We start from the raw sequence: 17,077 nt of genomic DNA on the forward strand, positions 1-17,077 counted from the left end.
GGCCCAAAAAGAAAAACGAAAGTTTCTCTTTTTAAATTTAGTAATTTATACAGGAGAAGGGGTTACTAGCCCCTTGCTCCCAGCATTTTAGTCACCTCTTACAACACACATGGCTTACGGAGGAAGAATTCTGTTCCACTTCCCCATGGAGAGAACAGGAAATAAACAAGAACAAGAACTAGTAGAAAATAGAAGAAAGCCCAGAGGGGTGTGTACATATATACGTATATGCTTGTACATGTATGTGTAGTGTGACCTAAGTGTAAGAAGAAGTAGCAAGATGTACCTGAAATCTTGCATGTTTACGAGACAGAAAAATGGACACCAGCAATCCTACCATCATGTAAAACAATTACAGGCTTTCGTTTTACACTCACTTGGCAGGAAGGTAGTACCTCCCTGGGTGGGTGCTGTCACAAGCCTATGAAAGACAGGCTGACGCTAATGTTCTGTGCTAATGCTAGTGGGGATTTCGAAGTGAAGCCATTACTAGTGCACCATTCTGAAAATCCCAGAGTGCTCAGGAAAAACAATGTTATGAAGAGTAAATTGTCACGAGGGAAATTTTCGTCGAGTGGTTCAATGCAGTGTTTGGCCCTAGTGTGAAGGAGTATCTCCTGGAAAAGAAATTGTATCTCAAGTGCGTGCTAGTAATGGACAATGCACCTGCTCATCCTCCAAACTTGGATGACCTAATTTTCGAGGAGTTTGGGTTCATCACAGTAAAGTTCTTGCCCCCGAATACCACTCCTCTCCTCCAACCCATGGACCAGCAAGTTATTGCAAACTTTAAAAAACTCTACACAAAAGCAATGTTTCACAGGTGCTTGACTGTGACCACAGACACTCACTTGACCCTAAGGGAATTTTGGAGAGAACACTTCAGCATCCTCCACTGCATAACCCTTATAGGTATGGCTTGGGAGGGAGTGACTACCAGAACTTTGAACTCTGCCTGGAGAAAATTGTGGCCAGATTGTGTCGACAAGAGGGATTTTGAAGGATTTGGGACTGACCCTAATGAGCCTATGTCTGTTGTAAAATCAATTGTGGCACTGGGGAGTTCCATGGGGTTGGATGTGAGTTTGGAGGATGTGGAAGAATTGGTGGAAGACCACAATGAAGAGCTCACCACTGAGGAGATGCAAGAGTTTCAGCAGGAAGAGCAACACATCGCAGCTCAGAATCTTGCTGCAGAGGAGGAGGAAGAGAGATGGAAGAAGGTGCCTTCTTCAGAAATTAAAGAGATTTTTACTATGTGGGGTAAGATGGAAAGCTTTATGGAGAAACATCACCCTAACAAGGTTGTTGCAAGCCAGGTTGGCAACATGTACAGTGACAAAGCCTTGGGCCATTTTAGGGAAATGTTAAAGAGATGCCAGAAACAGAGCTCTCTCCACAGTTATTTTGTGAGACAGGACTCCAGTGACTCTCAAGCTGGTCCTAGTGGCATTAAGAAACAGAGAAGAGAAGCAACCCCAGAAAAGCAAATGGTACCTGAGGTGTTGATGGAAGGCGATTCCCCTTCCAAACTATAAACAATCCACTCTCTCTCCTCCTCCAGTCTCCCATACACTAAGAAGAATCTCCAATAAAGGTAAGTGTTATGCTGTTAATGTTTCATTCATCATTTCCCATTGTATTGTTTATGTACTACATGTATATTTCATGTTAAAATTTTTTTTGTTTTAATACTTCTGGGTGTCAGGAACGGATTAATTGTATTTACATTATTTCTTATGGGGAAAATTGATTCGTAAATCGTAAATTTCGTTTATAGTAACGGCTCCAGGAACGGATTAATTACGAACAACGAGGGACCACTGTATATATATAATCTGTAAAGAATGTTCATTATTTTAGCAATTTTCTTAGATTTATACCAGATGTCCTTGCTAAATTTATATTAAATTTCAAGGAGAGTACCCAAGAACTTTTCTTAATCTTTTCTTTCAATGTGTGTTTCATTGATCTTTGTTTATTGCACAATTTAAGCCTTACTCCCTTTCCTTGGATCAAAATTAGTCATATCCAAACACTATATGACCATTACTAGTTTAGTGGTTCTAATAAGAAAATGATAACTGACATTTAAAATAATGTCCTTACCGTGATGATTGCAAACATCATTTGGGCAACATTGAAAGCATGCCGCCAGTTGTGGTAGGTTACGTTACGATAGTTCTTCTTGACACTTAGCAACCACCGGCACAGAACCTCATACTCTATGTGAAACCTTCCAATCAAATCCAGGTCCAGAAACATTCTCAAACAAGCCTGAAAAAAAGAAATGACGAAAGAGTATTAAACTCTTAACAGTAACACAAACAAAGCAATCGAGAGACATTACAGCAGAAGATAATATTGTCACTGTATTGTCTGACCCATAAACTGAGACCCTCTTTATCAGACTTCTGAAGAGTGTGTCTTAGTAGGAGGATGAAAATATTCTTTGCTCATCTTTTATGTTACTGGTGACTAGTGACACAACAAGAAGTCAGGCAGAGCTCACCTTTATTTTACATGTTTCACTGAGGACTAATCTTAATCCTGAGTGGAACATCGTTTAAGATAAGATAAGATAAGAGATAAGATTTCGTTCGGATTTTTAACCCCGGAGGGTTAGCCACCCAGGATAACCCAAGAAAGTCAGTGCGTCATCGAGGACTGTCTAACTTATTTCCATTGGGGTCCTTAATCTTGTCCCCCAGGATGCGACCCACACCAGTCGACTAACACCCAGGTACCTATTTGCTGCTAGGTGAACAGGACAACAGGTGTAAGGAAACGTGTCAAATGTTTCCACCCGCCGGGAATCGAACCCGGGCCCTCCGTGTGTGAAGCGGGAGCTTTAGCCACCAGACCACCGGGTGTCTGCATATGTATCATGTTTCTGTATAACCTGTTTAATGTCTCCATGATATTCAGTGTTTTCATAATATTTACTTATCTGTCAATTCAACTCTTTCAGGGTTGGTGCCATACTAGTATGGCTTGCACGCCAGGGTTGGTGCCGTACTAGGACGCATAAATTCTAGTGCCTTCAAATCTAGCGAGAGAAAGGTGGTGGTCCTACATTTGAAAGAATGGGTGTATGTGGTCAGTGTGCACAGTATAAAAAAAAATCCTGCAGCACACAGTGCATAATGAGAAAAAAAAACTCCGACCGTGTTTTTGGTTTAAAACAGTGACTTTGCAGTGTATTTTCGTATGGTATTTATGGTTGTATTCTAGTTTTCCTGGTCTCATATTATAGAATGGAAGACATATTATGGAAATTGAGATGATTTTTATTGGTTTTACAATGAAAAGTACCTTGAAATTGAGCTCAAAGTAGCAGAAATGTTCGATTTTTCCCAAAGTTCAAAAGTAAACAAATCATGCCAAGCGCCCAATACGTCAGCTGGTGAGTCTAATATTCTTTCATAAATGTGCTGACATTATTTATACTATTTCTACACCATTTCTACATTAATGCAGTAGTCTGCATAATAGTAAATCTTCTATTTTTTGTGAGCATAAAAATTCAAAGTGAAAAACAAAAGAAATGTAACAGAGACCTGGGGACATGACTAATGAACAGAGGAAATGTTATTTCAGTGCCAGGAATGTCTGTCTTGTTTATTCTGGACCCTATTTGGAAATTGGCATCTTTTGAAATTTGTGTGAAATTGGCAAAATTGCAAATTTTGGACCACTTTATTGGATAGTTGCAATCGGTAAATGGGTGGTTTCTTGTACTCATTCAATAGAAAAAATGGAGTTCTAGTGAAATAGTTATGATTTTTGTCGACTGGTACATTGGAATTGGCCGAAAACATCGTCGAGACCGCTAACTTCGCGAGAGCATAATTCCGTAGGTCTTCCATCAAATTTCATGCTTTTGGTGTTATTATGATCAGGAAAAGATTCTCTATCATTTCATAAGAAAAAATATTTTTTTTTTGAAGAATTTCCAACCCTGAGAACAAGTTTAGGAGAGAGTCTGCCGACCCTGAAAGGGTTAAGGGTCTTTCTTAAGTGTTAATGCATTTTATTTTTCTGTCCAATATGATTTGCTCCTCTGTCTTCATGATCTTTATATGTGTTATTAGTTCAGGATTTTAGGATATGAGTCATCATTTTTCTTATCTTGATCAGCCTCCACTTTATTTCCAATTTTCTTGCATGATCCTGTACATCTTCAGATCAAGAAATTTTTTTTTTATTATGCATGTCATATTTGTCTATTGCACATAAATGTTCAGGAGATTTGGAGACTACTATATACTAGTACTTTAACCCTTTAAGGGTCCGTGCTGTAGTTCTGTGGCTTTGAGTTCTGGGTCCAAACTGTAGTTCTATACCATGAGCTCACCTCACTCAGATAAGCTGTGAGCGGTAAATTTGGGCCTAGATATAAGAGAATACATCTATGTGGTAAGTGAGCACCACATAAAACAAATCCTTCAGCACACACTGCATAATGAGAGAAAAAAACTGAGACTGTAATTTTGGATTATAACAGTGACATTGCGGTGTTTTTCGTATGTTTTTTATAGTTGTATTTGCAATTTCTTGGTCTTATTTGATAGAATGGAAGATATATTACAGAAGTAGAGATGATTTTGATTGGTTTTAGTACTGAAAATGGCTTGAAACTGAGCACAAAGTAGCAGAAATGTTCAATTTTTGGCAATGTTCAAGAGTAAACAAATCACATCACTCATCCAATATATGTAAGCTGATAGGTCTTATGTGCATTCACAAATGCACTGATATTATTTATACAATTATTACAATATTTCATAACAGTAAATCTTCCATTTTTTTATTTGAAAAAAATTCATCATGTTAATACAAAATCAAAATGGAATTCATTTGTAAAGCCTGAAAACATAACTAACGAACAGAGGAAATGTTAGTTTAGTGTCAGGAATGCCTGCATTGTTTATTCTGGACCCTATTTTGAAATAGGAATATTTCAAACTTTGTGATAAATTGGCCAAATTACCAATTTCCAATCACTTTATTGGGTAGTTGAAACACTAGTTGACTTGGCGATTTCTTGTGCTCAGTCGATAAAATAGAAGTAATACTAGCAAAATGGCTAAGAATTTGGTCGGCTGAAATAATGTAATTGGCCTAAAATGGGAGTCAAAGTCTGCAAAATCGCCGATGCCTAAATATTGCTGATGCATTAAAAATTCATGAGAGCATAATTTCGTCAATTTTCCATCAAATTTCATACTTCTTGTTTTATTACCTTCAGAAAAAGATTCTCTACCATTTCAAAAGAAAAAACAACAATTTTTTTTTTTTTTAAATTCTTGGACCCTGTGGACACTTCTCAGATTTTGGGTCTGGACCCTGAAAGGGTTAATCAAAGATGTACCTTTTACTGCTCTTTAACTAGTCTGGTTTAATGTCAGTTTTTAAAACAAATTAAAAAGACAAGTGCTGTTGCCCTACTTCAGCTCATTCTTATCTAAGGAATCCTTTTTCAACCCTCTATTTTTTTTCCAAGATACAACACACAAGCAGTTATCTGTTATGAGCATATATAAACTCATTGGAGTATGTATAGAATTATAGATCATTTACTTATATTATGTAAATATAAACCATACCACAGGCGGGGCTTGAATTTGCAGTTATTGTCGTAAAACTCCAGACTGATGTGCTAGCCACTGGGCCAGCTGGCTACAAAATGATTCGTCCAACTAGGTATATTTATACACCATTGGAAGGTTAACAAAGGTGCCACTGTGACCACAAATGCAAACTTGCATTTGTGGTTATAAATTATGCCAAACACTAGGCTTAAAATTGTAGCGCAAGAGTGGCGGGAGACTTGCTAAGTTCAAATTACAGTTTTCTGTAAAATGAAGCACTAGTAGGTAGTGAGACAAACATGACTGACTGACTCCTGACCCAAGAGAATAATTACCTTCCCCTCCCTCCCTCTCTATGTTCTTTCTTTCCTTTTTTCTCTATTTTTTCTTTGTTTTTTTCTTTCTCTTTCTTTTTCTTTATATTTCTTTCTCTCTCTCTAGCCTACTTTGATGGTTGGTTATATTAAACCAAGGAGGATGGGTTGGAGCCTCGTTAGATTAGCTAAAACCTAAGTATCTATTTACTGCTAGGTGAACAAGGGCAACAGATGCCAGGGATGGGGTTCACTTATCTAGGTGTGGGGTGGGAGCACTGGCCAACGCAGTTGAGGGAGCTGTTAGGTCTTTAAACTAGGAATAGTTAGTGGTATGGGTTTTTGCGGGAAAACTGTGAAGTCTCAGGGTAGTAATATGAGTACTAGGAGAACTAGTAATAGGCAAAATGAGGTGGATATTGGAAAGCCAGTGGCACTAATTGACAAGGACAGTAATAGGTTTAGTGGAATAACAGAAAGGAGCAGGAAGGGTAAAGAGAGAGGAGGGTCTTTAAGTATTTATTACACAAATAGTCGCAGTGGTAGGAATAAGATGGACGAGTTGAGACTAGTTGCTAGTGCAGGTAACATAGATGTATTTGCCATTACTGAGACGTGGTTTAATTCAAAAAGTCGGGACATGCCTGCAGAATGTCACATTCAGGGTTTTAAATTGTTCCAAGTAGATAGAAGTATCGGGAAGGGGGATGGGGTGGCATTGTATGTCCGAGATCGCTTGAACTGTTGCATAAAAACGGGTATTAAGTCTGAAGTAACACATACAGAGTCTGGATAGAATTTTCAGAGGGGCATGAAAAATTAACTTTAGGTGTGATATACCGTCCCCCAAATTTAGATAGGGACCAGGGGAGACTACTATGGGAGGAAATTGTTAGGGCCACAAGGCACGATAATGTAGTAATTCTAGGAGACTTTAACTTTAGTCATATTGATTGGAATTTCTTGACTGGGAATTTAGAATCATACGACTTCTTAGAAGTAGTTCAGGATTGTTTTTTGAAGCAGTTTGTGACAGAACCTACAAGGGGTAATAACCTGCTTGACTTAGTTCTTGCAAACAATGAATCCCATGTTAATAATTTAGAAGTTTCAGAGGAACTGGGTGCTAGCGACCACAAATCAATTACATTTAGAATTGAATGGAAGTATGACAGTAGGGATAACTCAGTAACAGTCCCAGATTTTCGCTTAGCAGATTACGATGGGCTTAGAGAACACTTATCATCTGTTGACTGGGGTAACGAAGAGAGCTATCAATACGACAGTTTTCTGAACACAATACATGCTGCTCAAAGAACGTTTATCCCTTATAAAGAAATTAGATCAAATAGAAATGACCCAAAATGGATGAATAATAGGCTGAAATATCTACTACGGCATAAGAAAGGAATTTATAGGCGTATCAAAAGAGGCGAGGGTCATCTTATGAATCAGTATATTGACATAAAGAGGGACATTAAAAAGGGGATAAGAAAAGCTAAAAGGGACTATGAAATTAAAGTTGCTAGGGATTCTAAAACTAACCCAAAAAGTTTTTTCCAGGTATATAGAACAAAAGTCAGAGATAAGATAGGTCCCCTTAAAAATAACTATGGGCATCTTACTGACCAAGAGAATGAAATGTGTTCGATTTTAAATAATTATTTTCTCTCGGTTTTTACACAGGAAGACACTAATAATATTCCGGTAATTAATTTTTATAGTGGGCCAGAAGAAGATAAATTATGTAACATCACAGTCACTAGTGAAATGGTTGTGAAGCAGATAGACCAACTGAAGCAAAATAAGTCACCGGGTCCTGATGAGGTTTTTTCAAGGGTTCTGAAGGAATGCAAAATGGAAGTCTGTGAACCATTAACTAATATTTTTAATTTATCTCTTCAAACAGGTGTAGTGTCTGATATGTGGAAGATGGCTAATGTAATTCCTATTTTTAAAACAGGGGACAAGTCGTTACCATCAAATTACCACCCAATAAGCCTGACCTCAATTGTAGGCAAATTACTAGAGTCAATTATAGCTCAAATTATAAGAAGCCATCTCGATAAGCATAGCTTGATTAATGATACTCAGCATGGATTCACAAGAGGCCGGTCTTATCTAACTAATTTATTAACCTTCTTCAGTAAAGCTTTTGAGGCTGTTGACCACGATAAAGAATTTGATATTATTTACTTAGATTTTAGTAAGGCATTTGATAGAGTTCCGCACCAAAGACTGTTGAAGAAAGTAGCAGCTCATGGCATTGGGGGAAGAGTGCTCTCGTGGATCGAATCATGGCTCACAGACAGGAAGCAGAGAGTGTCCATAAATGGGGTTAAATCCGAGAGGGGATCAGTAACAAGTGGTGTTCCACAGGGATCAGTCTTGGGCCCGTTGTTGTTTATAATATATGTCAATGATCTTGATGAAGGAATTACTAGTGATATGAGCAAATTCGCCGATGACACGAAGATAGGTAGGATAATTGATTCAAATGTAGATGTTAGGGAACTTCAGGAGGATTTAGACAAACTCTACTCTTGGTCAGAAAAGTGGCAGATGCAGTTCAATGTAGATAAATGCAAGGTTCTGAAGCTCGGGTGTGTCCATAACCCTAGCACTTATAAGTTAAATAACGTAGAACTGAGCCATACAGATTGCGAAAAGGACTTGGGGGTTATGGTAAGCAGCAACCTTAAACCAAGACAGCAATGCCTAAGCATACGTAATAAGGCAAATAGATTACTGGGATTTATATCAAGAAGTGTAAGCAACAGAAGTTCAGAGGTGATACTGCAGCTTTATACATCATTAGTAAGGCCTCACCTAGATTATGTAGCTCAATTCTGGTCTCCATATTTCAGAATGGACATAAATTCGTTAGAAAACATTCAGCGTAGGATGACTAAATTAATACATAGCATTAGAAATCTTCCTTATGAAGAAAGATTGAAGACTCTTAAGTTACATTCACTTGTTAAACGAAGAATGAGGGGAGACCTGATCGAAGTGTATAAGTGGAAGATAGGTATTAATAAAGGGGATATTAACAAGGTCTTGAGGATATCTCTCCAAGAGAGAACCCACAGTAATGGATTTAAATTAGATAAGTTTAGATTTAGAAAGGACATAGGAAAGTATTGGTTTGGAAATAGGGTAGTTGATGAGTGGAACAGTCTACCTAGTTGGGTTATTGAGGCTAGGACTTTGAATAGTTTCAAATTTAGGTTGGATAAGTACATGAGTGGGAGGGGTTGGATTTGAGTGGGACTTGCACATCGGAGCTTGTTTCTTGGGTGGCATTGAAAATTGGGTTGGTCAAATGTTTGTTAGTGGGATGAATTGTAAAGGACCTGCCTAGTATGGGCCAACAGGCCTGCTGCAGTGTTCCTCCTTTCTTATGTTCTTATGTTCTTATGAAACATGCCCACCATTTCCACCTGTTGCAGTAACAGACACAAAAACAAACAATCTGGGAGACAGAGGCGAGCAAATGTATAAATTAACAAGCTAGGCATCTCAAATACTGTAAAAGAGAGGAAAGTCTTATGGTTAGGTAAGGTTTATCAGGAAACAGGACAAGTGTTTCCTGATGCAGGTCATAGTCATATGATGACCTGCTGTTGGAGCTTCTGGTCATCTCACCGAGGCCTTCTGCTGGCTTACCAGACCACCCCTTTAAAAATTAATGGTTATTATTATAACTATTTCTTGAAAGTCTTACCTTCAGGCTTCCATCATCATCAAGGCTGAAGTCATCAAACTTGAAGTCATACAGCTTAAAAGCTTGTGCTGAAGGGATTTTCAATTTCTGTTGAAATAAAAAGAAAAAAGAAATGAGTGCAGTGTTTTAAGTTTTTCTTCTTTAATATCAACTTAAGCTAAAGGAATCTTATAGGAGTCAGGAATCGCGGGAAGAACTAAAAGCCATAAAAGAAATCGAAAGAAACCCAAAGTATTTCTTCTCCTATGCCAAATCAAAGTCGAGAACAACGTCCAGTATAGGGCCCCTACTTAAACAAGATGGGTCCTACACAGATGACAGCAAGGAAATGAGTGAGCTACTCAAGTCCCAATATGACTCGGTTTTTAGTAAGCCGCTAACCAGACTGAGAGTCGAAGATGAAAATGAATTTTTTATGAGAGAGCCACAATATTTGGTTAACACAAGCCTAGCTGATGTTATCCTGACGCCAAATGACTTCGAACAGGCGATAAATGACATGCCCATGCACTCTGCCCCAGGGCCAGACTCATGGAACTCCGTGTTCATCAAGAACTGCAAGAAGCCCCTATCACGAGCTTTTACTATCCTATGGAGAGGGAGCATGGACACGGGGGTCGTCCCACAGTTACTAAAAACAACAGACATAGCCCCACTCCACAAAGGCGGCAGTAAAGCAATAGCAAAGAACTACAGACTGATAGCACTAGCATCCCATATCATAAAAATCTTTGAAAAGGTCCTAAGAAGCAAGATCACCACCCATCTAGAAACCCATCAATTACATAACCCAGGGCAACATGGATTTAGAACAGGTCGCTCATGTCTGTCTCAACTATTGGATCACTACAACAAGGTCCTAGATGCACTAGAAGACAAAAAGAATGCAGATGTAATATATACAGACTTTGCAAAAACCTTCGACAAGTGTGACCATGGCGTAATAGCGCACAAAATGCGTGCTAAAGGAATAACAGGAAAAGTTTGTCGATGGATCTATAATTTCCTCACTAACAGAACACAGAGAGTAGTAGTCAACAGAGTAAAGTCCGAGGCAGCTACGGTGAAAAGCTCTGTTCCACAAGGCACAGTACTCGCTCCCATCTTGTTCCTCATCCTCATATCTGACATAGACAAGGATGTCAGCCACAGCACCATGTCTTCTTTTGCAGATGACACCTGAATCTGCATGACAGTGTCTTCCATTGCAGACACTGCAAGGCTCCAGGCAGACATCAACCAAATCTTTCAGTGGGCTGCAGAAAACAATATGAAGTTCAACGATGAGAAATTTCAATTACTCAGATATGGTAAACACGAGGAAATTAAATCTTCATCAGAGTACAAAACAAATTCTGGCTACAAAATAGAGTGAAACACCAACATCAAAGACCTGGGAGTGATCATGTCGGAGGATCTCACCTTCAAGGACCATAACATTGTATCAATCGCATCTGCTAGAAAAATGACAGGGTGGATAATGAGAACCTTCAAAACTAGGGATGCCAAGCCCATGATGACACTCTTCAGGTCACTTGTTCTATCTAGGCTGGAATATTGCTGCACACTAACAGCACCTTTCAAGGCAGGTGAAATTGCTGACCTAGAAAATGTACAGAGAACCTTCACGGCGCGCATAATGGAGATAAAACACCTCAATTACTGGGAGCGCTTGAGGTTCCTGAACCTGTATTCCCTGGAACGCAAGCAGGAGAGATACATGATTATATACACCTGGAAAATCCTAGAGGGGCTAGTACCGAACTTGCACACGAAAATCACTCACTACAAAAGCAAAAGACTTGGCAGACGATGCAACATCCCCCCAATGAAAAGCAGGGGTGCCACTAGCACGTTAAGAGACCATACAATAAGTGTCAGGGGCCCAAAACTGTTCAACTGCCTCCCAGCATACATAAGGGGGATTACCAACAGACCCCTGGCAGTCTTCAAGCTGGCACTGGACAAGCACCTAAAGTCGGTACCTGACCAGCCAGGCTGGGGCTCATACGTTGGTTTGCGTGCAGCCAGCAGTAACAGCCTGGTTGATCAGGCTCTGATCTACCAGGAGGCCTGGTCACAGACTGGGCCGTGGGGGCGTTGACCCCCGGAACTCTCTCCAGATAAACTCCAGGTAAACAGTACCTGTGTATGGACGATACCAAAATTTTTGCCAATAGTGATACCCAATTTTTGACCGATACTTTTTCCTATATTTTTAAAACTTAAAATTATAATGACTATGTTCAATATATAAGGGAATGCTTATTGCCCATTGGTTATTAAATAACACAGAAGGTTGAATGTTAAATAACTTCTGAGATGATAATGTTATTACACATTATTTGACCTGTTGTGCTAGCTACTAGTTGTATAAGGCACTTGTCGATAGTGTGTACTCGCCTACCTGTACTCATATGTACGAGATTGCAAGGGTCAAGTTACACCCACTGGCTCTGCCTCCTTGCTGGTCATTATTAGGTTCACACCTTTCTTCAAGAGCCTTATTATACTTCTTCTTTAAGCTATGTATGGATCTAGCCTCTACCATTTAACTCCAGTTTGTTATACTTCCTGACAACTCAAGACTGAAGAAATACTTCCTAACATCCCTGTGGCTCATCTGAGTCTTCAACTTCCGGCTGTGCTCTCATGTTCCTGTTTCCCATTTTTCAAACACTGTGTCCCTGTACACCTTGTCAATTCCTCTCAGTATTTTGTATACTGTTATCATATCCCCTAGTCCCCCTGTCCCCCAGTGCTATCAGGCTCAGTTCCCTTAACCTCTCCTCACAGGACATACACCATAGCTCTAGGACTACTTTCAATGCGAACCTTTGCACTTTAATTTGTTGATATGCTTTACCAGGTGTGGGCTCCATACTGGTGCTACATACATACTCCAATATGTACCTTACGTACATGGTGCACAGTGTCGGGGTGGTTTGAGAATATCAAAAGCTGACCTCTTGGAATTTTCATGCAATGAGAACAATGGATTGAGTCCCTGTCCATTCATCTGTTTACTCACTAACAGTCATTCATTACGACTTATCTTGAGAAAATAATATAAATATAAATCATATCCCACCGAGGCAGGGTGGCCCAAAAAGAAAAACGAAAGTTTCTTTTTTTAAATTTAGTAATTTATACAGGAGAAGGGGTTACTAACCCCTTGCTCCCGGCATTTTAGTCGCCTCTTACAACACGCATGGCTTACAGAGGAAGAATTTTGTTCCACTTCCCCATGGAAATAAGACCTGAAGTTTACCTGGAGAAAGTTCCGGGGGTCAACGTCCCCACGGCCTGGCCTGTGACCAGGCCTCCTGGTGGATCAGAGCCTGATCAACCAGGCTGTTACTGCTGGCTGCATGCAATCCACCATACAAGCCACAGCCCAGCTGGTCAGGTACCGACTTTAGGTGCTTGTTTAGTGCCTGCTTGAAGACAGCCAGGGGTCTATTGGTAATCCCCCTTATGTATGCTGGGAGGCAGTTGAACAGTCTCAGGCCCCTGACACTTATTGTATTGTCTCTTAAAGTGCTAGTGACACCCCTGCTTTTCATTGTGGGGATGTTACATCATCTGCTGAGTCTTTTGCTTTCGTTGTGAGTGATTTTCGTGTGCAAGTTCAGTACTAGTCCCTCTAGGATTTTCCAGGTGTATATAATCATATATCTCTCCCGCCTGCGTTCCAGGGAGTACAGGTTCAGGAACTTCAAGAAGAAGAAAACCCAGGTCACACTATGTGTAGTGTGACCTAAGTGTAAGTAGAAGTAGCAAGACATACCTGAAATCTTGCATGTTTCTTTCTTTCTCTCAACACACCGGCTGTATCCCACCGAGGTGGGGTGGCCCAAAAGTAAAAACAAAAGCTTCTCCTTTTACATTTAGCAATATATATAGGAGAAGGGGTTACTAGCCCCTTGCTCCTGGCATTTTAGTCGCCTCTTACAACACGCATGGCATATGGAGGAAGAATTCTGTTCCACTTCCCCATGGAGATAAGAGGAAAAAACAAGAACAAGAACTAGAAAGAAAATAGCAGAAAACCCAGAGGGGTGTGTATATATATGCTTGTGCATGTATGTGTAGTGTGATCTAAGTGTAAGTAGAAGTAGCAAGACATACCTGAAATCTTGCATGTTTATGAGACAGAAAAAAGACACCAGCAATCCTACCATCATGTAAAACAATTACAGGTTTCCATTTTGCACTCGCTTGGCAGGACGGTAGTACCTCCCTGGGCAGTTGCTGTCTACCAACCTACTACCTACAATATATATATCTTCCAACACACCGGCTGTATCCCACCGAGGCGGGGTGGCCCAAAAGGAAAAACAAAAGCTTCTTCTTTTACATTTAGTAATATATACAGGAGAAGGGGTTACTAGACCCTTGCTCCTGGCATTTTAGTCGCCTCTTACAACACGCATGGCTTACAGAGGAAGAATTCTATTCCACTTCCCCATGGAGGTAAGAGGAAATAAACAAGAACAAGAACTAGTAAGAAAATAGAAGAAAACCCAGAGGGGTGTGTATATATATGCTTGTACATGTATGTGTAGTGTGACCTAAGTGTAAGTAGAAGTAGCAAGACATACCTGAATCCTTGCATGTTTATGAGGCAGAAAAATTGACACCAGCAATCCTACCATCATGTAAAACAATTACAAGCTTTCGTTTTACACTCACTTGGCAGGACGGTAGTACCTCCCTGGGCAGTTGCTGTCTACCAACCTACTACCTATAATGATTAATATATGTTATATATATTACTACAAACTTCCAAACAAAACTAAGTTAATGGCAAAACACCTATGTAATAAAGAGGCTTTCGTAGTTGCCCTAGACTAATTGATATTGATCTGATGTGGGGTTTGGGTTGTTTATTAAATCATTTTCTTCACTTTTCCATAAACCTCGGAAGGTATCCCATATCCCACTTGGGCAGATACAGAAGCAGTGTGTTTGTGTCATAGCCTTGAGCCTCACTCATATGATTGGCCCCATGCCAGATGCATATTCATATCTCTGAAGGAATTTTTCCTCTCAATTTGCCTGTTGCATCTCTTAAACTTTGCATAATTCCTGATGAAGCAGAGAAGTGTGAAGGGCCTAAAGCTAGTGTTTTCCATCTCCCAGTGAGGAGAATGGAAAACAATAGGAAAGAAAGAGTGGAAGATAGAAATAAAGAAAAAATAAACCTTTTCTTAAACATTTAAGAACCCACGACACAGCTTCATGTCTACTTACCATTAGCCTGAGAGCATCTTCTCTGGGAGCAGTCGCATGATAGCTAAGAACTTCTAGTGTGACTTTCTGCTTAGCCATTGCTGTAATAGCCTTTTCATACCTAGAAATATACATAGAGTTAAAAACCTAACATTTTTGTAGAAAATTTTATGTGCAAAAATACATTAATGATTGGTACAACAAGCTGCATATTGTGTCGTACATATTCATGTAAAAATTACTCCTACAAACCACTTTCTTTGATGTATTAGTGCCACGATAAGTTTAGATTTTTTTTTTCCTTTACTAGTTAAAACTCATTAATCCAGAAATGTCAAATCAAGGGTTTTTTATTTTCTTAGATTTTATGATTTAGTAACTGAGTTTCAGGAGCATAATTCATCCATCTCAGTGATGACTGAAAGAAAGAAAATATTATTTGTTATGCAGTCATTCACCCAAAAAAAATTGAAGTTAGATTGACTGTCCAAACACAGTTCTGTGCACCAGACCAACGATTGGGTAAGTGGAAACTGCAGTCTGAGAAAAGAAACGAGCAGTCATTTTCAGTTAGGAAGATGTACAAATGTCAGTTGAATATAGCACAACATTGTCCAAATTGTAAGGAACCACAGCGATACATAGGACTCCTGGTACATTTTACGTACACCATAGTACATTAAGGTTTTTTGTGTATGAATACCCTTGGCGATGGCATTGAATGACCATCACAGCGTGAGTATTTGTTGGTAAATTTTATCTTTCTGATGAAATAAAGCTGTTTACGAAAGGAAGTCCAAGATAAATTGATCCAAAATAGTAAAAACTGATGCCAGCAGTTAGATAATGATGGTCGTGTATTTCAGAAAAGGAATACTTGATGACATGAAAGAAATGCTCCTATCTTCAATTACTGCACGACAAAACAATCTGTAATGGATTACAGGAATGTGTCCTGTTTCAGTAAAAGATTGTCAGCCAAAAGAGAAACATTCACAAAGACAGGGTCCTGGTTTCCAAAAGACTTTTAATAACTGACCTTCAGTATATGCATACTAATATGGGAATACTGGAAGCAATGTGAGGCACTGTGTCATTCTTGTAAGTCACACTGGTATGGTAACCAAGCTAGTCAGAAAGAAGCTAAACTTTCAGGGAGGGAGGAGATATTGATAATAGTCTATTTCCATTTTCAATACCAATCTTGACTGATGGACTGATTACATCAACTCCAGGCTGAGGGACTGATTACCTCAATCTCCTTCTGATATTCACTATTCTTCATATTAGTCTGATAAAGCCACTGTGGTGAAATGTTTCCACAATATCAAAATAGTCCAGTAGTATTTTATTGCATTATTTTGCCTAATTTCTGGTGGGTGATTCTTAATCCAAGAAACTGGACTTATCTTCCTTTTCCTTTCATAGAATCTGAATGCTTCATATTCTACAGGTGCTAAATAACCCCTACTGGTTCAGTGATTTTCCCTGATTTGCCATTTTTATTGTAGAAATTGAAATATTAGTTTCCATATCATAACTTGTGAATGCCTCTATGATTTGCTTTGAATTTTCAATGTTAATATTTAACTACATTGTAAATGTATGCCCCACACTGCACTATTCCAACAGCAATCATTAAAGTACAGGGGACTGGAGTTATGTATTGTGGGATACTTTTCCTGGATCGCATAGTGACCAAAATACCTTTAATTGTTTTTAAAGCGAATTGAGTACATGTGGGTCATTAATTAAGGCTGCATGTAACCTGATCACTTCTAGTCAGGATTACTCTGATCCCTGAAAAATACTAAAGAATACATTCGATGTATATACAGTGGTGTACACTAAGAAGGAATAAACATCGTTCTGTCTGTATATTCATGTGTAAAAAGGACTTTGTATTATCTTGTTCTCTATTTTAACCCTTTGAGGGTCGACAAGCCCTCTCCAAGACTTGTTCTCAGGGTCGGCCAAATTTAAAAAAAAAAATTATTTTTTCTTGTGAAAAGATAGAGAATCTTTTCCCAATCATAATGACACCAAAAGTATGAAATTTGATGGAAAACTTACAGAATTATGCTCTCTCAAAGTCAGCAGTCTCGACGATGTTTACACATTGGCAATTTTGCCCACTTTGAGCCCTATTTTCGGCCAATTCCAGAGTACTAGTCGACAAAAATCATAACTATTTCTCTAGAACTCCA

At 39.1% G+C, this 17,077-nt stretch overlaps 1 protein-coding gene across 7 annotated transcripts in view; it reads right to left on the bottom strand.

Annotated features, from left to right (window-relative positions):
• The window catches only part of Pde11 (Phosphodiesterase 11), a 580,189-nt gene that overhangs the window by 35,722 nt on the left and 527,390 nt on the right, over positions 1-17,077 (bottom strand). For all 7 annotated transcript variants that reach the window (XM_070099914.1, XM_070099915.1, XM_070099912.1 and 4 more), the window contains 3 exons: positions 14,892-14,991; positions 9,636-9,722; positions 2,110-2,277 (listed from right to left, as the gene is read on the bottom strand). In XM_070099914.1, coding sequence (XP_069956015.1) covers positions 2,110-2,277; positions 9,636-9,722; positions 14,892-14,991 — 355 coding nt within the window. The remainder of the gene's footprint in view (positions 1-2,109; positions 2,278-9,635; positions 9,723-14,891; positions 14,992-17,077) is intronic.

This window comes from Cherax quadricarinatus, chromosome 70 (assembly GCF_038502225.1).
Source record: "Cherax quadricarinatus isolate ZL_2023a chromosome 70, ASM3850222v1, whole genome shotgun sequence".
Classification (NCBI taxonomy): Eukaryota; Metazoa; Arthropoda; class Malacostraca; order Decapoda; family Parastacidae; genus Cherax; species Cherax quadricarinatus.